Consider the following 23,729-nt stretch of genomic DNA (forward strand, 5'->3'; position numbering starts at 1 on the left):
GAATGCCAAAAGTACTTAATTGGTAGTGTGTGTCTGGTATGTGTTTTGCCCTAACAGAGATGGAACAGTTGTCTTCTGTTCATTGTTACCACACCTTGTGCAAGTTTTCTTTTTCTTTCTTTTATTGACAGTTGGAGGAAAACATAATCACTGATAATGGGCAGGTGTTATTCCTGTTCCTTGCAGTGGCTACAAATTCATCTTTTCTAACTCATACCTAACACTCCTTGTTTTGTTATGCCCACCTTTTGTTGTTGTATTGTTAGGCAGATGACGCCACATGCAACTCTGAACACAGGGAAACCTTAAGCACCAGTTCAGGACAAGGCTTAAAATAAAATTTGTGATAGTTATCCGTTGTCAGTCAGTACACTTGAGTACTAGCAAATAAATATTCTGCCACAGGTGCGTGCTTGACAATCCTCTGTTTTTTATTTGCAGGATGAACGGGGCCTTGACCAAGGGTTTTGAGGAGGACGTAGGAAACAGAACAGATGTGTACGTTCACACGGCCCACTCCATCACCGCATCGCTATACTTGTTGGAGAAGTACGGCTACACGGGTGCCCCTCATGATGAGGTAGTGAAACTTAAATGAAGGTGGCGTGATGTTGCTTATGCTCAAAACAAAAATAATGTCTGTCTTGTTCTTTGATAGGGGATAAAGTACGTCATGATTCTTGAAGGATTGAAAGACTACCAGTGGCTGGAGGGTCTTCTGAAAGGAGAAAGTGTCCGTGCCGGCCCGTACCACAAAACAGAGTAAATATCACACTGGTTCTGTGTGTGTCTGTGTGAGTCTGTATCCTGTTGCCATCAAGGAGTGTCATTGCTATGAGGTGGGGGTGCTTGGTCTGGTCTAGGTGGGTGGTACACGTGTACAAGTAACATCCACAAGTATGCCAGGTTCAAATGTTTGTCACAAGTTGGTGGATGTTATTTACTTCTCTTGTCAGTGGTTTTAATGTTGTGGCTGATTGGTGTAAAGTACAGGTGTGAGCATACTAGAGTTGAGCTGGATACTCGGCTGAAACGAGTGTCCGGTACGGATCGAGCACTTTTGCAGAGTACGAGTATTATAGAGTAATACGAGTCAATACCTTTGCTCAGATTGAATGAAAATCCTCATTGGTTATCTGACTGTGCCTGTGTTCTGTGATAGGCGCCGCAGCGCCCCCTTCCCTAACCATACACGTGTTGCTGTGTCCCACTCTAGTCACTCTGACACACAACAGCTATCTGTCTCTCAGGTTCGCGATCTTTCCCGTTAACGTTTAGAGTTTCTTCAGCTTCAGGTTTATTTTTACTCCAGTTTGTACTTACTTATCAACCATAGGAGTTCTGGTACACGTGGGTTCGTTCGGACGTGGTGCAAATTAATGCGACTGGCGTTGCTTATCTGCCTGTGAGATTTTTTTCCTTTTTCTTTTTTTAGCCGCCGGCTGGCTAAAACCATTTTTTTGGCATCACGCAGAGTGTCTGACACTTTCTTGTTGTATTTCATTAAAAATAAAGGTAGCAGTCGTATAAATTGGTGTAAATTGGTATAAATTAAGCTACACTTTCCTCACCTTGTTCCTTCATTATCAACAGTTTATACAACAGTTCATATATTATCCCTCCAGGCCAAGACCATACTACTCAGGGCAGTACAATGAGAGCCGCTTCTACGTTCTGCACCAAGACTTCCTCCGATACGTACGAAACAGGTCAGCCTCCTCTCATACACCATCCAAACTGTCTGTGGGAAACAGTATGCTCTTATCACTTAAACTATAATGGTGACAGATGAGTCAATTGCCAAATCAAAATTAATTGGCTTTAAAGTAATTTTTCTGGAACAATATTCAGTGGTTTCAGCTGAATTTCCTTTTGTATATTTTAATGCAGTATTTTTTTAATAAGTAATAATAATACTGCTCTCTACTTGACAAACAACATTGTGCAGGTGTCACTAGGCTCTGGCTAACTGATGATATTTGTCATTATTCTCAGAATTTGTAGAAATCAGTCAGTAAATGTAATCATCAGTTGTAGTCCACTGTAAAATAGTCTAAAATGAAACACAAATACAATAGTAAAATCCTGCATGAGACTTGATAACATGATAATAGTAATAATAATAATAATAATAATAATAATAATAATAGTAATAATAATAATATTTAACGATATAATGGTTACAGTGGAGTATTTCAATATTTACAGTACATTTTCATGATTATACTCAAATATTTAAATGCAGGACTAACTGCAGGCTGACCCTACGTATAGACTGTATGACTATTAATAAAGTACATCAAATGTCTGTAACACGCAATCACCAAAAATCCTGGTGTGTAGACGTCTATCGTTTCAAATGACATCATCTGAATTCTGGACGTCCATGCTCATTTGCTGTGTTTTCATTCCTAACAGGTTCCTGTTGTCTCGTACTCTGAATGCTTCATACTGGTGGAAAGTCAGACCAACCAATGGGGCTTTCACTCTTTTTCTGGCTCTGCACACCTGTGACATAGTAAGTCCATATTACAAGTTATGAGTAAATCTGAGCTAACACAACATCACCTACTAGTGCTTGTGGTTTGGTTTTTGCCTTCACAGTTTCCAGTGACGACAAAGTGGGGAAGTCACAACCAGCTTGATCACTTAGTGTTTGTTGAAGTGCACCTGTGACATTTTTAATCCTGTAACTACTATGGGATTAATGTTGTGAAGCTACAAAAAAATGCTTTTAAAGTTTGACATGTTATCAAAACAACTTCTACAAGACTGAAACTACATTTTTAGAGGCTGGTTTACATGGATTAGTCACAGATCATTATGATACTTACTTCACTACAATTTTGCTATGATTTGCTAAATGTAGTCCTATCTATTGTGCAGCCAAAGTACTTTGTTCCCATGATGTTTATATACAGGATTTGACAGGATTTGCCTCCACATTTAGGTTTTTGTGCCGCTCAGTGTTTACTTTCTCATCTTATCATAGTTCATGAGGTAGATTTGCAAAGAAGGCGGCTGTCTGGTGATGTGTTCACCACCCCTTCACAGCAGCCCAATGAAGGTGTGGTAGAAAATGTGACACCACCAGAAGGGAACAATAAAGTGGAATGCTAAAGTAGAAGTTGTACTAAAGTGGAATGCTTCACTTATTTGCTAGCTGTAGTAGCCGTAAGGCTTCAGTCATGAGGTTGTAACATAGAGGTTTACTTTGAGGTTGGGCCAAACTCATGTCAAGTAGGACTCCTGTGGTTTTTACCTGCCTGCAGTTTCTATGCTGATCATGGGAGATAAAAGGAAACCAAAGTTAGAGTCGTCATGGCAATGCTGTTTACAGTCAACCACAGATCTTGTTCTGCTGGTCCCAACAATCAAAATGAAATCCACAGTGTCGAGGGCTTTGATGGCTGTGCAACCTGCTGCTTTCAAAATGTTGAAATATAATCAAAATGTAATCCACATTTTACAAGGAAAAACCACCTGCACATTGAACTCATTATTACAATTAAAAGAAGTCTAAACCTTCACCTGTCCGTCATGTTTTCTTTGTCTCTGTCCGTCCTCCTCAGGTGAATGCATACGGGTTCATGACGGAAGACCACAGCAAATACTCCAACTACTACTATCAGAAGTACATTAAAACCAAGGTCATTTTCGGCAGAATCCATGACTATATTCTGGAGAAGAATGTGTGGAAAAGTCTTCACGACAGGAAAATACTTAAGCTATATCAGAAATCTGAATCAGGGACAGAAAAGCCGAAGCAACATTAATACATCAAGAATGGCAGCAATGGAATCCAGAAGTTAGGTCGTGTTTTCTTTGTTAACATATGTTAAGACAAAGCGAGGCTGTCACATCACATATGGCAAATTGTGTGGTTATAGGGGTTGTGTTTTGTTTTGTTTTGTTTTTGCCTGTTCGTGGTTTGGTTTGTGACCTGTTCTGGCAGGAAGTTGAAGTAGCTTCCAAAGCAAAAGCAAATTAGGAAAAACATCATAAAAAAAAAAAAAAAAATAGACAAAGCACTAGACATCTTTGCCCCAGAACCAGTTTGTATGTCAAGTTGTGAAGTGAAAATATAATAACAGACCAGATGTGAGGAAGTGGGAAATGCATGGCACTTTCTGAGTGTACACCTGGATGTATATCATTGTGTTGCACTTTCTGAGAGAAATGCTGCCTAGTCAATTTTATTTGTCGGTCTTTTTGCCTTGCTGATCCTTACTTGTTTATTTTTGTTTGTGCCCCAGGCAATGATGTTTGTATGCTATTTATAAGTATTGGTGCCTGTCTTTAGGTTTTAGGTTTAGGTTAGGTGTCGTTGTAAGGGGGCGTTCATGGGTCAAGTGGAATTTTTATATGGTTTATGAAGTACTGAAATTGTGCCAAAAGGTATGTGCCAAACTGAGGTTCCTGTTGTTCGTTCAAGTTATTGGTACATTTTTGTTTGTGGGTTTTCTAATATTTTTATTTTTTTTTGGAACGTGTCATTTTACCAACACCCATAACTTTGAGTGTGGTTTATAAATAAAGAACGCAAACTCTTTAATCATCGTAGCCGTTGAATAGAACTGTCTACATCTTGCCTTTTTATGGAAGTGGTTTTCACTTTTCAAGTGTTATACACATTTACCTCCTCTTTGTCTCATCGTCATTCACATGAAATAACAAAGAAATGTATCAAAGATAATAATACTCTTTAGAAATAAGGTGCATTGTTGTGAAGGAGAGATTATTATTTATATGAGATTATTATTTATTATTATACATTACTTTTTTTTCTGGTTTCTGATTGATGAGTTGGTTGGCTTTTATGTTTGAAGTAATATGGTTATATGGCTATATGCATGGTTGTTGTAAGACTGGTAATATTTGCAATCAAGACGTTGAAGGAATTTAATAAAGATGTTTTTGAAGACCATTTTGACGTCACGGTGACTTTCTGGATATAAAACATCAACACATGACAGTTTGCAAACATTTTATCCTGTTGGATATTTGTGGAAAGCCATGTCATGCTATAAGTGTAATGTGTTGAGGTATGGCCAAAACCATTTGTTTTGTGATGGATAGTTGGACCCGAATGCTGCTCCTTTTGAGGATTTGTGTTGAGAGCAGGAATGTCATATAGTCTGAAACCTACAAAATGAGTAGTTGTGTTGTAAACTGTCAGGACAGTACAGAGCAGACTCTGACTTCCATTCATTTTTTTCTACTGCATGGAGGCATAAAAAAATAAATACAATAATGTACATTGTTTACAGCAGTACTGAGGGATGACTCATCTGCTGTAGATATCTTCCATCTCACCTCTGTTTAAATCCCTTAGTTTAGACCATGCTGAAGTAGAATACTAAAATAGAATGATAAAGTAGAATGTTAAAGCAGAATACTAAAGTACAATGGTTAAGTAGAAAGGTTATGTCGAATACAAAAGTAGAATGCTAAAGTAGAATGCTAAAGCTGAATACAAAAATAGAATACTAAAGTAAAATTTTAAATTAGAAAGGTAACGTAGAATAGTAAACTAGAATGCTAAAGCAGAATACAAAAGTAGAATACTAAAGTAAAATTTTATGTTAAAGTTGAAAAGTAAACTAGAATGCTAAAGTAAAATTTTAAAGTAGAAAGGTAACGTAGAATGTCAAAGTAGAGTGCTAAACTAAAATGTTAAATTAGAATGTTAATGATGATGATGTTTTCTTTTAAAAATGTACAACACGACAATGAAATATAGTTTTCTTGGTTCATCATTTTTACCTTTTACTGTGTGGGGACAACACGTTCTACGAAACTAGCATTAAAAAAAAAAAACATTTGGGCAGAATGAACTTTGTTTTGTTCTTGTTCTGTTAATCCCCTTTCAATATTTAATTTGTCAGTTAGTCCGTCAGTCTTTATTTATAAAGCACTTAAAAAACATTGAAGAATTAGAAACAAAATTAAAATCATAAAATGCTCAAACAATAAAAACAATAAGAATCAACATCTCAAACCGAGTCAAAAAGCCAAAGAGAAAAAAATGTTTTTTAAGAGAGAATTTAAAAAGAAGAAGCGAATCGACCTGCTTGATGTGCACAGACAGACAGCAACAAATAAAAGAATTTCAAAATTAATCTGGAAATGAACTGGACTTAAAAAATGCCCATTTTTAAGTCCAGGTACAAAACGGACTTAACATATTGGAGATCACTGTGGAGTCTTAGACCAAGGTTAGTCGCTCTCTGTGTCAAATATTGATTTAAATCCCTCATCAACATGGACCTTGGAGGCATCACTAGGCCCAGAAAACATGACCTGACCTCGGTCTTTTTATCATTTAAGGGTTGAAAATGTAATGACTAGCCATGGCTTGTTTTCTGGAAAGTGCTCTAGCAGACGGTTTGCAGAGAAATCATGTGTTTGTTTAAGTGGCACATAAGTTTGATATTTAAACACTCTCAGGCTTCATATGACCAGTTACCTGGACCAGTTATCTGGTCATATGGACGCGGGTCGACGCGACTTTGACGTGAACAAGAATGTCAGGTCGACCCGGGTTTTGATGTATCTGCCTGTTACATTCTGATTTTGTCACTCCGCGGCCTGACAGACTGTAGAAGCTTAAGCTCAAAAACAAGTTTCGGTTTACTCCCATAAAGACAGATCTCCGAGGGCAGAGATTTTTATCCATTTATTTATTTATTCATTTATTTATTTTTTCAAATCAAACAAATGTGTTGTTACATGATCGTTAATGGAAGCGTATATGTGAATTAGAATTAGGAAATTAGGATTTTAGCCTCTACAGTCAGCCTTCCAGGGACAAAATAAACCAAAATAGGTGGTTAAACCCAGAGATATCCAAAAGCATAATATGTAGGTCAATAAAGACAGACACCCCAACCTAACAGACGACATCATTCTATGTCCCAGGTTTTCCTTTTTGACTTAACAGACCCTGCAGACTCAATCCACGCTGCCTCACCTTGAGAGAGGCAAATCTATCAAGTACTTTTTTGTGCTTGACTTAACAACTGCTCCAGTGTCAACTGTGGACACTGATTGATTGACAACCTGCACTATTAACTTGCCAGAAAGAGAGAGAAAAAAAAAATAACACCGGCTAGAAAACTCCTACTGAACAATAACAACAACAGTAAAAGATGTAATGTGTAAAATGCTTCATGAAGGAGGGAAGGGTGAAGAGAGAGAAGGATCACACCACTGCAAGACAAGGAGGAGGAGCTGGTGCGGAATTTCCCATATAGATCTATATAGCACCGTCTGTTTCAGACCATAAATGGTTCACATTCCTCTGGCACGCAGCAGTGAAATACCGCAGCAAAGATCACACAAAAAATGTTAATTACAGTGACACAATGCCATGGGAATAGCTACTGACACACGAGAAAGTACATGAGACATGAATGATCACAAAGATCGTGAATGCAAAACCGGTTTTTGGCAGCGTGCTTCTATCAGCCTGTATTTCCAGTTACTTTGCGGTATTCTGTTGTGGAAGACACATTCAGAACAATGTTTCTTATTTTGGTTTTGGTTTTGGTTGGATTGTTTAATTTGTTGCATGTGAGATAATGAGGATTGAACTTCAACAGTCACAAGCTGTGAAGTTTATATGTGTGAAAGACCATGCTATAGTTCCGAGAGCCATTCAGTTGTGCAGAAATGGAGAAATGCATGTCACCAACAGGGAAAACATGAGAACATCTAGTACAAAGGCAACCGATCGTATGAACTACAAACCTGTGTCAGCGTGGTCTAAACTAAGGGACTTAACAGCATTCTACTTTCGTATTCTAGTGTAGTATTGTACTTTAACATTCTACTTTAACATTCTACTTTAACATTCTACTTTAACATTCTACTTTAACATTCTACTTTAACATTCTAATTTAACATTCTAGTTTAACATTCTACTTTAAATTAAACTGTGTTGTATCTGTGTAAAACTCAACCCAATAGACTTACCTGGATTCTGATCTGAGATCGACCGATCTTGAAGCTAATAGCACCACCTGCTGCCTCTTTAGAGCTGTGACACCATCACATTTCATCAGGGACTGGACTTAAATACAGGTTGGAGGCGCTTAGACGATACAGAGGAATATTTCTGAGGGAAATATTGCACTTTTTGCCCCACTTAATTTATTTTACTATTTACACAATATAAGTTTAATTAAACATTTCTGCCAAAATTAACAAACATGATATGAAGAGTAACAATGCAACTAAAAAAAGATATACATTATCATTGTATAGACATTGATTATTGTTGTTTGTTGAGGACCCAAATCCTCTGAATCGCCTGCTACATTTGAAATCAGAAAGCAGTTTAGTTTAATTACCAGATGATTTTATTACTAAAATCAATAATTTGTATCTTAAAGGTCCAGCTTCTAACTTTTAATCCATTTTTGCCTTGTGAACTTATACTTTCTATTGGTTTACCTTTTTAATATTGGTGAAATCATACCTGATCTCTTCCCCTATCTGCTACACCAGTGTTTTCCAATCTTTCTTGAGCCATGGCACATATTTTACATTAGAAAAATCCCACGACACACCTCCAAATAAAAATGACACAAAAAGTAGAATGAAATAATGATCATGTACCCATGTACCCATTGCTTGGAGCCATGGCTCACCACACACCAAGCATAACAGAGTCGACTTTGGTTCCCCCGGTGAAAGTAATTCCATAACCTTCATTGTATTGTCTTGAGCTCACATTTTTTGCTTTCTTCTGACCACTTTTCAGGCCAGGATCTTCATCTGGGTCAGAATTTTTCTCCAGGCCCCAGTTTGGATTGAGTACTTTTTCTTTTACAGTATTTATCCATAGCTATCACCTGTGTCTCACTCCAAGCACCATGACCTATTTTATTGTTTGAATGGCAGCAGGTAGATAGACAGGTTAGTTATCTAAATTCTGCCGTCTAGTGGAAGATGATTTAATTGTTCTGCCTCTCACTATATGACAATAGTATAACATATGTGAACGAACATTAATTATTTACAGTATTGAATGGCTCTTGGATCTATGGCATGGGCTTTCACACATATTAACCTCGCAGCTTGTGATTGTTGAAATCCAACCCTCATTATCTCATACGCAGCAAATTAAATAGAACAAATGTAATAAGATTCAGAACTGGTTCAGTGCCTCATTATTATTATTATTATTATTATTATTATTATTATTATTATTATTATTATTATCAACATAATTTAAGGTCAATAACAACTAACAAGTATTTATTCTCGCAAACTCTATTTCAATTTTATCCGGCATAATTTGAACCTTATTAACTTATTATTAACTATTTGGCTCCCAACTGACTCCTCAGATTTTTTGTTGATTAAATTAATTTATTACCAAATTATGTGTAAAGGGAATTACGGATTACGGACAAAACGGCGCAGAGTTGCCGGTGTTGAACACGGTGCTGCCAAGCGAACAGCTGATCAATGGGCTAGACAGCTGACTAACAGCTGACGTCGGACAATATTAATAAATAAATATGTAATATACATTTTTTAACAGAAAATGTCTCTGCTGTTTGGTTACATAGGAAAATTATTCTGGATCAGGTGGAAGAAGTGACGGCGCTCCGCATCCAAAATGCCGGATTGCATAAAGCCGGGTTGCAGATCTCGAGCAGTACACCAGGGTAAATGACCTGAGGCAGAAAATAAATATAAAAAATATTAAAACAAGCTAACAACTATTAAAATAAAATCTAAGAAAGAATATCATAAAATATTAGATGATAATAAAGACATGTGTTAAAGGTATTTGGACAATTCTAAGTAGCATTATAAAAAATGGTCCAAGACAGGAGAGTTGCCTAAAATATTTTATGATTGACGATATTGGGAAAAAAATGTCACGAACGAGGTGGTTGATTGTTATAGATTCCTTGTTAATGTTGGGCCTGAGCGGTGGTTTTATGGAAAGAAATCTTAGCTCCGTGTTCGACACAGCAGTAGAGAGAGAAGATTTTTAAAATTGTCCTAAAAAATAAGAAAAAAAAGAAAGAAATCAACAGATTGCGATGATATGACTATAGTGAAGAATGTAATTAAGGGAATTTCAAAACCTCTAATACACATCTATAATTTATCATTTTAAACGGGTACAGTCCCCAATAAAATGAAAATAGCCAAAATAATTCCATTGCATAACTCTGGAAACAAACACCTCTTCACGAACTACAAACCTGTCTCATTACTCCCACAATTCTCCAAAACATTAGAAAAAAAAACAACTTTTCAATAACGGCTGGATAAATTCTTGGACAAACACAAATTAAATGAAGCTTAATGAAAGTCAATATGGTTTCACGTCAAACAGATCAACATCACTGGCATTAGCAGAGTCAATAGTATCTGCATATATGTGTATGAATGTATGTATGTATGTACATTCTTGATGTATTAACGTTGCTTCGGCTTTTCTGTCCCTGATTTAGATTTCTGATATAGCTTAAATATTTTCCTGTCATGAAGACTTTTCCACAACTTCTTCTCCAGATTATAGTCGTGGTTGATGTAGAAAATGACCCTGGTTCTAATCTGCTTCTCAAAGTAGTAGTTGGAGTATTTGCTGTAGTCTTCCGTCATGAATCCGTATGCACTCACCTGAGGAGGACGGACAGAGAAAAAGAAAACATGGAGGACAGGTGAAGGTTTAGACTTCTTTTCATTGTAATAATGAGTTCAATGCGCAGGTGTTTTTTTTCCTAAATCTGTGTGAAACAGTGGAACTCCCTATATTTATCCAAAGAAAAACAAACAAAAAAAAAAAACGCTCTTAAATGGAGTGGCAAACCTAAAGCTGCCTTGGTCTTTATCAGCATCCATGTTTACTACATTAACTTACCATGTCACAGGTGTGCAGAGCCAGGAAGAGAGTGAAAGCCCCATTGGTTGGTCTGACTATCGGCCAGAATGAACTGTTTACATTGGGAGACAACAGGAACCTGTTGGCCGTGAAAACACAGCAAGTGAACATACACAAAATACAGTATGAAAATACAACCAACAACTCCAAAACTGACAAGTAAATTGAAGCTTTGTAGTAAATTTCCTGAAAAAAAAATCTATTGATTGTTTTTTTCCGTTTCTTACTTCATGATTGACATGGATTTTGTTTTTAGGGAAACAAAAAGAAGAAATTTGATGTATCAATCTAGGACAGTAGGAACAAGATGAGCAGGTGCAGAGCAGTGGAGAGCGACAATCTGTCCAAAAACAAAACTCTACAGTAGACTACTATGTATTTAAAATGTCTCCACAAAGCACTGTCATATAACCCACACATGAGGTCATTTATTCTACTATTAGAACCGTCATTTCGCAGACTAAATTTTCAGTTATGTGTTAAATAATTAAGTTAACCCTTATGCCTTCTCAACTTTACTACCCTCTGGACACCTTTGTGGCAAAAATGTACACACATAAAGAAACAGCCATAAAAAGCCTCATACATTCATTTTTTTTTTTTTTGATACATTATTCCATATATCTTGCTTCGTATATTTTGATGTCTTCAGTATATATCTTTACAGTGTACGGTATATATTGCACTCACAGTCTGAGGACTCAACTCTCCTCGGCCACAAGGAGGAGTCAGTGTAACACAACAACAGAACCCGTGCTGACAAGACAGTTGGCTCCAAAACTGCTCATCCATACATAAACAGAAAGGGTGAAGAGAACACGGGTGAACAGTTTTTGTTTGAAGGATTTATTTCTGTTCATGTACTTTTTTTTTTTTTTTTTACCTTTTTAACAACATAAACATTGCATGTTGTTCATCATCTTGACCTTTTAGTCATGACATCTTCATCATGTAAATAACGTAAAGGTCCAGGGGATGAACCATCAGGACAGGAGAAAACAAACAACTAAAAGGTAACTAATAATTTCTGTCATACAATAGAAAGATGTGCTTTTTTGTATTTAATTGCTCTATCAATTAAAAAATGAAATTATTTAACTTTAACTTTGTCTGAAAACTGACATGTTCCAGAACAGGTATATATATATAAAAAAAACACGTACACATGCCAACAAATCACGAGCACAATGTCAGGACAGGTAAACAAAGACGCTGTTTGGAGGCCTGTGAGGAAGGAGACACCCAGACTGCTACCTTTTTGACATATGTTGCCATGACAACCATAATGTCCCCTAAGACTCCCCTAAGGCGTGAACAGTGCTGAAACTTCTTGGCGACAGAAGTCGAGCCTGTAGACCTCTTTGCCAGTATTCAACACATTAGTACAGCAACCGCTCTCAGTGGTGCATAAATAGGTCGTCCTTTTTCTCCTGTCCCATCCCCCTATGGTACACACCAAGTTAAAAATTGTACTTGAAATATTCAAATTGGATACAAATAAGGCCTCAAAGGTACAAAGGAGGGATGCTTTTTGTAAGCTTTGAACTTGAATCAAAAAGAGTTTCCTTTATTACATTTTTATAAATAAAAACATCAATGTTGTAGTAATTAAATCTGTATAAAACCCACATGATTACTTCTGCATAATATGTCTGTTGCTGTGTAATAACCCAGATACCTGTAAAACTAGGTGTGTGTGTGTGATTGATGTCTTTGTTCTTTGCTTCAGGCTTTACAACCCTGCCCACTTATGTTATCAAATGGATCAAGTTAGTGAATTTCAGGAGTGAAAGACACTCCTGTCCAAATACTTGACTCTGGTTCATTGAACTAAAAAGGCTCCACTTCTCAGCGATGGCAGTCCGAGTCACCAGGAAATTTTCTCTGTTAAGTGTGATATCACTTGGCATTATTCTTTTTTTTCTATCATGGGAAGGTTCAGAAACAAACTTCAGGTAAGTTGTGTTTTTGTATTTTGCCCAGAAATAGCACACAGATATTATATTTTTTGCATATAAATTATGAAGCTACTTCTGTTCATTTCTTTTCATACATTTATAAAATGTCTCTTATGTTACACTTTTTTTCAGCTGGACAAGTTTGTCAGGGAACTTGACTCCACGTCCTGCCATATTAACCATACCACCCATGAAAACTTCTACAAATGCACCTGCAGCTGAGACGCCAATGCCCATCCTCTCCAAGAAATCCTTCAAGAAGCTTCCAAAGTGGGATTTTGAGGATGTTTATAACCAGGATGGCCGTCCTGGACAGAGAGTAAGCGGAGACAAGATAGAACTGAATCTGTTTCAATGCATTCATGTAAAGAAGAATCAGCAGCTTTAGCGTCACTGCATGCATTTATTGTTTCTCTTATTGTTTGTCCACCTTTTTCTTTTTTTCCTTCTTTATCATCTGTCAAGGTTTATCTTCTTTCATAATTTAAGATTTTATGATTTTTAGACCTGTCCCCAGTCTCTGCGAAACTCAAAGGATGAGAGCTTCAAGAAGGCTTTTCTTCCCAACATACGTTTGTTTCTGCACAAAGACAACATCAACATGAGCGAATGGAACCGACTTTCACATTTTAACAATCCTTTTGGTTTTATGGAGTACGAGTACGACGGTAGGTATCTATGTGTGTCCGTGACAAAGGAGTATTATGAGCTGAAACTGATGATAAAGAACATAGGTCCAGATAAATAAAGCAGATCTCATCCCAGGGATGTTAATGTTTCCTCCTAGATGTGCACCAAGCCATTGTATTAAGTCCAATAAATAAGGCTTTTGAAGTTCATGTAATGTGCAGAGGGGAGCTTGTACTAGAAAACACCATAAACTCTGTATTCTGGCTGTAACATTTTTTTGTCTTGATGTTATCTCAAGGAAGTAAACTTTTCCCGATCTGATTGTTTGCCCAGTTATTCCCAACACTGATCTCTTCATAAGGACATATCTTGATTAATATTCTCTGCCAAGTTGAGATAAGCTGATGAAACAGATAACGCCCTGATATGTAACCCATTCTACTTTTATTTAGTTTCTTCTATGTGTTTTCTTTTTATTTGCAGATGTGATGACTTCAGTGAAGCTGATTCCAAAGCCAACAGAGCCTCTGCTCCTTCCAAAACCAGGAGGTGATGGCTGTGTGCGCTGTGCCGTGGTGGGTACTGCAGGAATCCTCAATGCATCCAAAGCTGGTGCAGAGATCGACTCTCATGATTATGTTTTCCGGTAAGAAAGAGTGTGGGAAGAAAATCTGTTGAGAGAAATTTTAAGTATCTTGTGTCATGTAAAATGTATCAGTTAAGATGTACTAAATATGAGCATTAGTCACACCCTTATTGGTATTAACCAATATTGAACCACGGTGGAGGTTTGATTCCAAAAATAACAGGAAGTATTGTCTCCATTGACTGGCTGGATTAACATTTAATGATCTTTGACAGTCTACGTACATATAATATATACTTGGAAAAGAAAGATACTTAAAGAGATCATATAATCATGTATCACGCTCCTGCTCAAGAATCCATGCAACTTTGTTTTCAAAATCTACTCTCAGGAATGGTTGTATGTCTCAGTGTTAGCCCTGCAATAGGCTGGCGACTTGTCCAGGGTGTACCCCAGCTCTCGCCCGATGCCAATTGGAATAGGCTCCAGCAACCCCCGCGACCCTAGTGCAGGATTAAGTGGTACAGAAGATGAGATGAGATGAGATCTGCTCTCAGGTCCTTTAACAGATCCACTAACTAGCAAATTTCTAACCACTCTTCCACCAAAAATCCTTGAGTTGCTTCTCTTGGAGACAGTCCTGGAAGGAGGACTTTGATCTTTGAGTGGTGATTGGTGATGATTGGTGATGGTGTGCTTAGGATCTATGTCTTATTCAAATGTGCTTGAATTTTCAGACAGATTATATTCAAGCTCTCTGATGTGATGCAGAGTTTGTAGTTTAATCAGTGGCAGGAGAGACAGTCCCAGGGACACGCTTTGTGGTTGGTTTAAAGTTGTTTTCCCAGAAAGCTGTCTTTGGTCTTCATTAAACATGTCTACATGATAGTAGTGAGTGGTTTCCTGTTCAACCAGTAAATGTACAACTGGGAGTTGAAAGTGAGCTGGAATGGGTGGTTTTCTGCCTAGTTTTGATTTGTAAGATCAGATTTCTAAGATGTGTGTGTGGTCTAAGTGTAGTGGTTTCATGGTGTCCTGATGTAGGACTTTTCTACCCTTGGTACTCATAGTCACAGTGTCACATCCACTGGGATTTACCCTTTTATTCACACACAGGGTTCAGTGTCTTGTTTAACCCTTTAAAGGACAAGGAGCCATATTTGGTAACTTCAGTCGACATTTTAATGAGGTCAAGAAGCATTTGGGGCTTTTACCCAAGATCAAGGCAACACTCCACGCAGAAGTGGCCTAATGTTTTCTAATGTGATAATGTGATGTATTTCAAAGAGAGCCCTATAACGGGTTAAGGACGCTTCGGCATGTGGTTCACGTGCAGGGGACCGAATCGTTCCACCCACTGAGTCCCAGCCACCCGTAATGTTTGAGATGGTTGGTAGCTGCATCTCGAGTCTGGTTGCTTTCTTTGATTCGTTGTGGAAACTTAAGCCTTCCATCAGTAAACAGGCAGATTCTGGGAAGAAACACGGGCACTGGATGCATTCAGTATCTTTCCGAGAAAGGAAGAAGGTGAGAGATGGTGAAGGGCTTGAAGCCTGCTGCAGGTTCATCTGTACAGAGGAAGGGCACAGCTGTCACACATTCCCACAGAGCTATACTCAATGAGGGAAAACAGAGGATTACTAGACTACTTTATTATTAGTACATTTTTTTTTTTGTTTTTGTTTTGCACTAGTGTGACTGATCTGAGGGATCAAAGTACGAAACGAAATCTGGATCTATTATTTTCATGGTTTTGTGTGCGTGTTGGTGGTTTTTAAATAAAATTTGGTCTGGAAACCATAAGCTGCATCGACTAATGACTTGAGTGATTCAGACACACCTCCCATGCAGGACTAATGTGTGCATTCATTCATTCATTCATTCATTCATTCATTCATTCATTCATTCATTCTCTCTGTTACTGCTTGTCCTGTGGATGGAGGGCTAGAGCCTGTCCCAGCTGTCATTGGACAGGTCACCAGTCTGTCCCAGGGCTAAGAGAGACACAGACAACCACACTCATACCTACAACCAGTTTAAAATCAGCAGTTAACCTAACCAACATGGCTTTGGATGGTGGGAGTGCCACGCAGACACAGGGAGAGCATGCAAACTCCATGCAAACCTTTGGATATTAGTTTGCATTAGTTGGAAATTAGTTAGTATTATTGAAAATTCCTTGCAAGTCTCATGAGCGTCCACACCTTTTTCTTTCAGAAGATCTTAAACAGCGGTTTATTTCTTGGCATGATTCATTAGTTTCAGCTGAAAAACTCAACATTTTTCATTGAATACACTTCTATTGTCATTACACAACAAGCCTCTTGAACTGATTGACAGACCATTCATAGACTTGCCTCATCATCACTCATCAGCTAAGGTGTGTGCATACCAAAATATGATGACTGTGTGACAACCTTGCACGAAAAAAGAACAGAACGTTGAGTCCTTCAGTACATGTACTTGTGGTTAGGTGTTAGTGAATGCTTCCTCGCCTTCCCTCGTGAACTATGAATTACCTAACGAACTTTCTCACCTCAAGAAGAAAAACTAATTTCTCACTTCTCACGGAGTATGCAACAAGCTTTAAAGCTGAAGGCAAGGCCAGAAACAACCTCTATTTTTTGTTTCTTTTATTTTGTTGCTTTCCAGAGGGGCCTTTCTTTAGCAGTAATTTCTGGTTCCTTCAGATTAATTTCCAAACCAACCAGGTAAAACATGAAACCCCTCCAGTGAGGGTCCAGTGCACCTGATACCTTGAGCCAACTGGACACCCTACAAAGAAAAGTCAATTCAACCACTTATATCCACAAAGACATTCTTTCAGTCGCTTGAAGCCAGTGGAAGCATAGAATGTAAATGTAAATATAAATGTACTTTATTTATAAAGCACTTTACAACAACCCACAGGTGAACCAAAGGGCCTTACAAGGGGTCATACAACAATTAAAAACACACCGGAAAACAAGTACATGAGTTAAAGAAAATAAACCGATCAATCAAAAAAAAAAAGAGGATAAAATAGTAAAATAAAATAAGATAAAAGTCAAAAGCAAAAAAATGAAAAAATAATAAAATTAAAAAATATAAATGAAAAATTAAAATAGAAAAATACTATATACACGATATTTACAAAAATGATAAAATTACAGATTATTGTTGAGACTTGGAATGCCTGACAGGCCAGACAAATCGTGCTCTGTATCCGTTCCAGATGTTGTTACACAAGTCTGTACTTTATCCTTTGCGCAATGTCGAATGCCAAAAGTACTTAATTGGTAGTGTGTGTCTGGTATGTGTTTTGCCCTAACAGAGATGGAACAGTTGTCTTCTGTTCATTGTTACCACACCTTGTGCAAGTTTTCTTTTTCTTTCTTATATTGACAGTTGGAGGAAAACATAATCACTGATAATGGGCAGGTGTTATTCCTGTTCCTTGCAGTGGCTACAAGTTCATCTTTTTTAACTCATACCTAACACTCCTTGTTTTGTTATGCCCACCTTTTGTTGTTGTATTGTTAGGCAGATGACGCCACATGCAACTCTGAACACAGGGAAACCTTAAGCACCAGTTCAGGACAAGGCTTAAAATAAAATTTGTGATAGTTATCCGTTGTCAGTCAGTACACTTGAGTACTAGCAAATAAATATTCTGCCACAGGTGCGTGCTTGACAATCCTCTGTTTTTTATTTGCAGGATGAACGGGGCCTTGACCAAGGGTTTTGAGGAGGACGTAGGAAACAGAACAGATGTGTACGTTCACACAGCCCACTCCATCACCTCATCGCGATACTTGTTGAAGAAGTACGGCTACACGGGTGCCCCTCATGATGAGGTAGTGAAACTTAAATGAAGGTGGCGTGATGTTGCTTATGCTCAAAACAAAAATAATGTCTGTCTTGTTCTTTGATAGGGGATAAAGTACGTCATGATTCCTGAAGGATTGAGAGACTTCCGGTGGCTGGAGGGTCTTCTGAAAGGAGAAAGCGTCCGTCCCGGCCCGTACCACAAATCAGAGTAAATATCACACTGGTTCTGTGTGTGTCTGTGTGAGTCTGCATCCTGTTGCCATCAAGGAGTGTCATTGCTATGAGGTGGGGGTGCTTGGTCTGGTCTAGGTGGGTGGTACACGTGTACAAGTAACATCCACAAGTATGCCAGGTTCAAATGTTTGTCACAAGTTGGTGGATGTTATTTACTTCTCTTGTCAGTGGTTTTAATGTTGTGGCTGATTGGTGTAAAGTACAGGTGTGAGCATACTAGAGTTGAGCTGGATACTCGGCTGAAACGAGTATCCGGTACGGATCGAGCACTTTTGCAGAGTACGAGTATTATAGAGTAATACGAGTCAATACCTTTGCTCAGATTGAATGAAAATCCTCATTGGTTATCTGACTGTGTCTGTGTTCTGTGATAGGCGCCGCAGCGCGCCCCTTCCCTAACCACATACACGTGTTGCTGTGTCCCACTCTAGTCACTCTGACACACAACAGCTATCTGTCTCTCAGGTTCGCGATCTTTCCCGTTAACGTTTAGAGTTTCTTCAGCTTCAGGTTTGTTTTTACTCCAGTTTGTACTTACTTATCAACCATAGGAGTTCTGGTACACGTGGGTTCGTTCGGACGTGGTGCAAATTAATGCGACTGGCGTTGCTTATCTGCCTGTGAGATTTTTTTTCTTTTTCTTTTTTTAGCCGCCGGCTGGCTAAAACCATTTTTTTGGCATCACGCAGAGTGTCTGACACTTTCTTGTTGTATTTCATTAAAAATAAAGGTAGCAGTCGTATAAATTGGTGTAAATTGGTATAAATTAAGCTACACTTTCCTCACCTTGTTCCTTCATTATCAACAGTTTATACAACAGTTCATATATTATCCCTCCAGGCCAAGGAAATACTACTCAGGGCAGTACAACGAGAGCCGCTTCTACGTTCTGCACCAGGACTTCCTCCGATACACGCGAAACAGGTCAGCCTCCTCTCATACATCATCCAAACTGTCTGTGGGAAACAGTATGCTCTTATCACTTAAACTATAATGGTGACAGATGAGTCAATTGCCAAATCAAAATTAATTGGCTTTAAAGTAATTTTTCTGGAACAATATTCAGTGGTTTCAGCTGAATTTCCTTTTGTATATTTTAATGCAGTATTTTTTTAATAAGTAATAATAATACTGCTCTCTACTTGACAAACAACATTGTGCAGGTGTCACTAGGCTCTGGCTAACTGATGATATTTGTCATTATTCTCAGAATTTGTAGAAATCAGTCAGTAAATGTAATCATCAGTTGTAGTCCACTGTAAAATAGTCTAAAATGAAACACAAATACAATAGTAAAATCCTGCATGAGACTTGATAACATGATAATAGTATATATAATAATAATAATATAATAATAGTAATAATATAATATTTAACGATATAATGGTTACAGTGGAGTATTTCAATATTTACAGTACATTTTCATGATTATACTCAAATATTTAAATGCAGGACTAACTGCAGGCTGACCCTACGTATAGACTGTATGACTATTAATAAAGTACATCAAATGTCTGTAACACGCAATCACCAAAAATCCTGGTGTGTAGACATCTATCGTTTCAAATGACATCATCTGAATTCTGGACGTCCATGCTCATTTGCTGTGTTTTCATTCCTAACAGGTTCCTGTTGTCTCGTAATCTGAATGCTTCATACTGGTCGATAGTCAGACCAACCAATGGGGCTTTCACTCTTTTTCTGGCTCTGCACACCTGTGACATAGTAAGTCCATATTACAAGTTATGAGTAAATCTGAGCTAACACAACATCACCCACTAGTGCTTGTGGTTTGGTTTTTGCCTTCACAGTTTCCAGTGACGACAAAGTGGGGAAGTCACAACCAGCTTGATCACTTAGTGTTTGTTGAAGTTGAAGTGACATTTTTAATCCTGTAACTACTATGGGATTAATGTCATGAAGCTACAAAAAAAATGCTTTTAAAGTTTGACATGTTATCAAAACAACTTCTGCAAGACTGAAACTACATTTTTTAGAGGCTGGTTTACATGGATTAGTCACAGATCATTATGATACTTACTTCACTACAATTTTGCTATGATTTGCTAAATGTAGTCCTATCTATTGTGCAGCCAAAGTACTTTGTTCCCATGATGTTTATATACAGGATTTGATAGGATTTGCCTCCACATTTAGGTTTTTGTGCCGCTCAGTGTTTACTTTCTCATCCTATAATAGTTAATGAGGTAGATTTGCAAAGAAGGCGGCTGTCTGGTGATGTGTTCACCGCCCCTTCACAGTAGCCAACTGAAGGTGTGGTAGAAAATGTGACACCACCAGAAGGGAACAATAAAGTGGAATGCTAAAGTAGAAGTTGTACTAAAGTGGAATGCTTCACTTATTTGCTAGCTGTAGTAGCCGTAAGGCTACAGTCGTGAGGTTGTAACATAGAGGTTTACTTTGAGGTTGGGCCAAACTCATGTCAAGTAGGACTCCTGTGGTTTTTACCTGCCTGCAGTTTCTATGCTGATCATGGGAGATAAAAGGAAACCAAAGTTAGAGTCGTCATGGCAATGCTGTTTACAGTCAACCACAGATCTTGTTCTGCTGGTCCCAACAATCAAAATGAAATCCACAGTGTCGAGGGCTTTGATGGCTGTGCAACCTGCTGCTTTCAAAATGTTGAAATGTAATCAAAATGTAATCCACATTTTACAAGGAAAAACCACCTGCACATTGAACTCATTATTACAATGAAAAGAAGTCTAAACCTTTACCTGTCCTCCATGTTTTCTTTGTCTCTGTCCGTCCTCCTCAGGTGAATGCATACGGGTTCATGACGGAAGACCACAGCAAATACTCCAACTACTACTATGAGAAGTACATTAAAACCAAGGTCATTTTCTACAGCAACCACGACTATATTCTGGAGAAGAATTTGTGGAAAAGTCTTCACGACAGGAAAATACTTAAGCTATATCAGAAATCTGAATCAGGGCCAGAAAAGCCGAAGCAACGTTAATACATCAAGAATGGCAGCAATGGAATCCAGAAGTTAGGTCGTGTTTTCTTTGTTAACATATGTTAAGACAAAGCGAGGCTGTCACATCACATATGGCAAATTGTGTGGTTAGGGGGGTTGTGTTTTGTTTTGTTTTGTTTTTGCCTGTTTGTGGTTTTGTTTGTGACCTGTTCTGGCAGGAAGTTGAAGTAGCTTCCAAAGCAAAAGCAAATTAGGAAAAACATCATCAGGAATTTAACAAAAAAAAAAAAAATAGACAAAGCACTAGACATCTTTGCCCCAGAACCAGTTTGTATGTCAAGTTGTGAAGTGAAAATATAATAACAGACCAGATGTGAGGAAGTGGGAAATGCATGGCACTTTCTGAGTGTACACCTGGATGTATATCATTGTGTTGCACTTTCTGAGAGAAATGCTGCCTAGTCAATTTTATTTGTCGGTCTTTTTGCCTTGCTGATCCTTACTTGTTTATTTTTGTTTGTGCCCCAGGCAATGATGTTTGTATGCTATTTATAAGTATTGATGCCTGTCTTTAGGTTTTAGGTTTAGGTTAGGTGTCGTTGTAAGGGGGCGTTCATGGGTCAAGTGGAATGTTTATATGGTTTATGAAGTACTGAAATTGTGCCAAAAGGTATGTGCCAAACTGAGGTTCCTGTTGTTCGTTCAAGTTATTGGTACATTTTTGTTTGTGGGTTTTCTAATATTTTTATTTTTTTTTGGAACGTGTCATTTTACCAACACCCATAACTTTGAGTGTGGTTTATAAATAAAGAACGCAAACTCTTTAATCATCGTAGCCGTTGAATAGAACTGTCTACATCTTGCCTTTTTATGGAAGTGGTTTTCACTTTTCAAGTGTTATACACATTTACCTCCTCTTTGTCTCATCGTCATTCACATGAAATAACAAAGAAATGTATCAAAGATAATAATACTCTTTAGAAATAAGGTGCATTGTTGTGAAGGAGAGATTATTATTTATATGAGATTATTATTTATTATTATACATTACTTTTTTTTCTGGTTTCTGATTGATGAGTTGGTGGGCTTTTATGTTTGAAGTAATATGGTTATATGGCTATATGCATGGTTGTTGTAAGACTGGTAATATTTGCAATCAAGACGTTGAAGGAATTTAATAAAGATGTTTTTGAAGACCATTTGGACGTCACAGTGACTTTCTGGATATTAAACATCAACACACGACAGTTTGCAAACATTTTATCCTGTTGGATATTTGTGGAAAGCCATGTCATGCTATAAGTGTAATGTGTTGAGGTATGGCCAAAACCATTTGTTTTGTGATGGATAGTTGGACCGGAATGCTGCTCCTTTTGAGGATTTGTGTTGAGATCAGGAATGTCATATAGTTTGAAACCTACAAAATGAGTAGTTGTGTTGTAAACTGTCAGGACAGTACAGAGCAGACTCTGACTTCCATTCATTTTTTTCTACTGCATGGAGGCATAAAAAAATAAATACAATAATGTACATTGTTTACAGCAGTACTGAGGGATGACTCATCTGCTGTAGATATCTTCCATCTCACCTCTGTTTAAATCCCTTAGTTTAGACCATGCTGAAGTAGAATACTAAAATAATATGATAAAGTAGAATGTTGAAGCAGAATACTAAAGTACAATGGTTAAGTAGAAAGGTTATGTCGAATACAAAAGTAGAATGCTAAAGTAGAATGCTAAAGCTGAATACAAAAATAGAATACTAAAGTAAAATTCTAAAATAGAATGTTAAAGTTGCAAAGTAAACTAGAATACTAAAGTAAAATTTTAAAGTAGAAAGGTAACGTAGAATGTTAAGTAGAATGTTAAAGTAGAATGTTAAACTAGAATGTTAAATTACAATGCTAAAGTAGAATGTTAAAGTAGAATGTTAAATTAGAATTTAAAGTAGAATGTCAAAGTAGAATGTTAAACTAGAATGTTAAATTAGAATGCTAAAGTAGAATGTTAAAGTAGAATGTTAACGTAGAGTGCTAAACTAGAATGTTAAATTAGAATGTTAAAGTAGAATACTAAATTAGAATACTAAAGTAGAATGTTAAAGTAGAATGTTAAAGTAGAATATTAAAGTACAATACTAAACTAGAATACTAGAGTAAAATTTTAAAGTAGAAAGGTAACGTATAATTTTAAAGTAGAGTGCTAAACTAGAATGTTAAATTAGAATGCTAAAGTAGAATGTTAAAGTAGAATGTTAAAGTAGAGTGCTAAACTAGAATGTTAAATTAGAATGTTGAAGTAGAATGTCAAAGTAGAAATGTAACGTAGAATGTTAAAGTAGAGTGCTAAACTAGAATGTTAAATTAGAATACTAAATTAGAATACTAAAGTAGAATACTAAAGTAGAATGTTAAATTAGAATACTAAACTAGAATACAAAAGTAGAATGCTGTTAAGTCCCTTAGTTTAGACCACGCTGACACAGGTTTGTAGTTCATACGATCGGTTGCCTTAGTACTAGATGTTCTCATGTTTTCCCTGTTGGTGACATGCATTTCTCCATTTCTGCACGACTGAAAGGCTCTTGGAACTATAGCATGGTCTTTCACACATATAAACTTCACAGCTTGTGACTGTTGAAGTTCAATCCTCATTA

At 37.3% G+C, this 23,729-nt stretch overlaps 3 protein-coding genes across 5 annotated transcripts in view; all 3 read left to right on the plus strand.

Annotated features, from left to right (window-relative positions):
- LOC125021974 (alpha-N-acetylgalactosaminide alpha-2,6-sialyltransferase 1-like) overlaps positions 1–4,927 on the plus strand; it is an 11,216-nt gene extending 6,289 nt beyond the window's left edge. The window contains exons 6-10 of one of the 2 annotated variants that reach the window (XM_047608200.1): positions 442–580; positions 659–762; positions 1,626–1,709; positions 2,419–2,518; positions 3,573–4,927. In XM_047608200.1, the coding sequence (XP_047464156.1) occupies positions 442–580; positions 659–762; positions 1,626–1,709; positions 2,419–2,518; positions 3,573–3,776 (631 nt within the window). In that variant the 3' untranslated portion in view covers positions 3,777–4,927. Of the gene's footprint in view, positions 1–441; positions 581–658; positions 763–1,625; positions 1,710–2,418; positions 2,519–2,604; positions 3,514–3,572 lie in introns of those variants that run through there. The other variant, XM_047608201.1, reaches the window with a different exon arrangement.
- Positions 1–12,016, plus strand: part of LOC125021970 (alpha-N-acetylgalactosaminide alpha-2,6-sialyltransferase 1-like) — a 26,680-nt gene extending 14,664 nt beyond the window's left edge. The window contains exons 10-11 of one of the 2 annotated variants that reach the window (XR_007114393.1): positions 11,228–11,734; positions 11,846–12,016. The gene's annotated coding sequence lies outside the window, so the exon portion shown is untranslated. Of the gene's footprint in view, positions 1–11,227 lie in introns of both variants that reach the window. The other variant, XR_007114392.1, reaches the window with a different exon arrangement.
- LOC125021972 (alpha-N-acetylgalactosaminide alpha-2,6-sialyltransferase 1-like) lies at positions 11,764–22,273 on the plus strand. The gene is made up of 10 exons (XM_047608198.1): positions 11,764–11,925; positions 12,642–12,867; positions 13,003–13,189; positions 13,376–13,538; positions 13,984–14,146; positions 17,784–17,922; positions 18,001–18,104; positions 18,971–19,054; positions 19,756–19,855; positions 20,910–22,273. The coding sequence occupies exons 2-10, from the start codon at positions 12,767–12,769 to the stop codon at positions 21,111–21,113; spliced, it is 1,245 nt and encodes a 414-aa protein (XP_047464154.1). The 5' UTR covers positions 11,764–11,925; positions 12,642–12,766; the 3' UTR covers positions 21,114–22,273.
- The last annotated feature ends 1,456 nt before the right edge of the window (positions 22,274–23,729 follow it).

Source organism: Mugil cephalus, chromosome 16 (assembly GCF_022458985.1).
Source record: "Mugil cephalus isolate CIBA_MC_2020 chromosome 16, CIBA_Mcephalus_1.1, whole genome shotgun sequence".
Classification (NCBI taxonomy): Eukaryota; Metazoa; Chordata; class Actinopteri; order Mugiliformes; family Mugilidae; genus Mugil; species Mugil cephalus.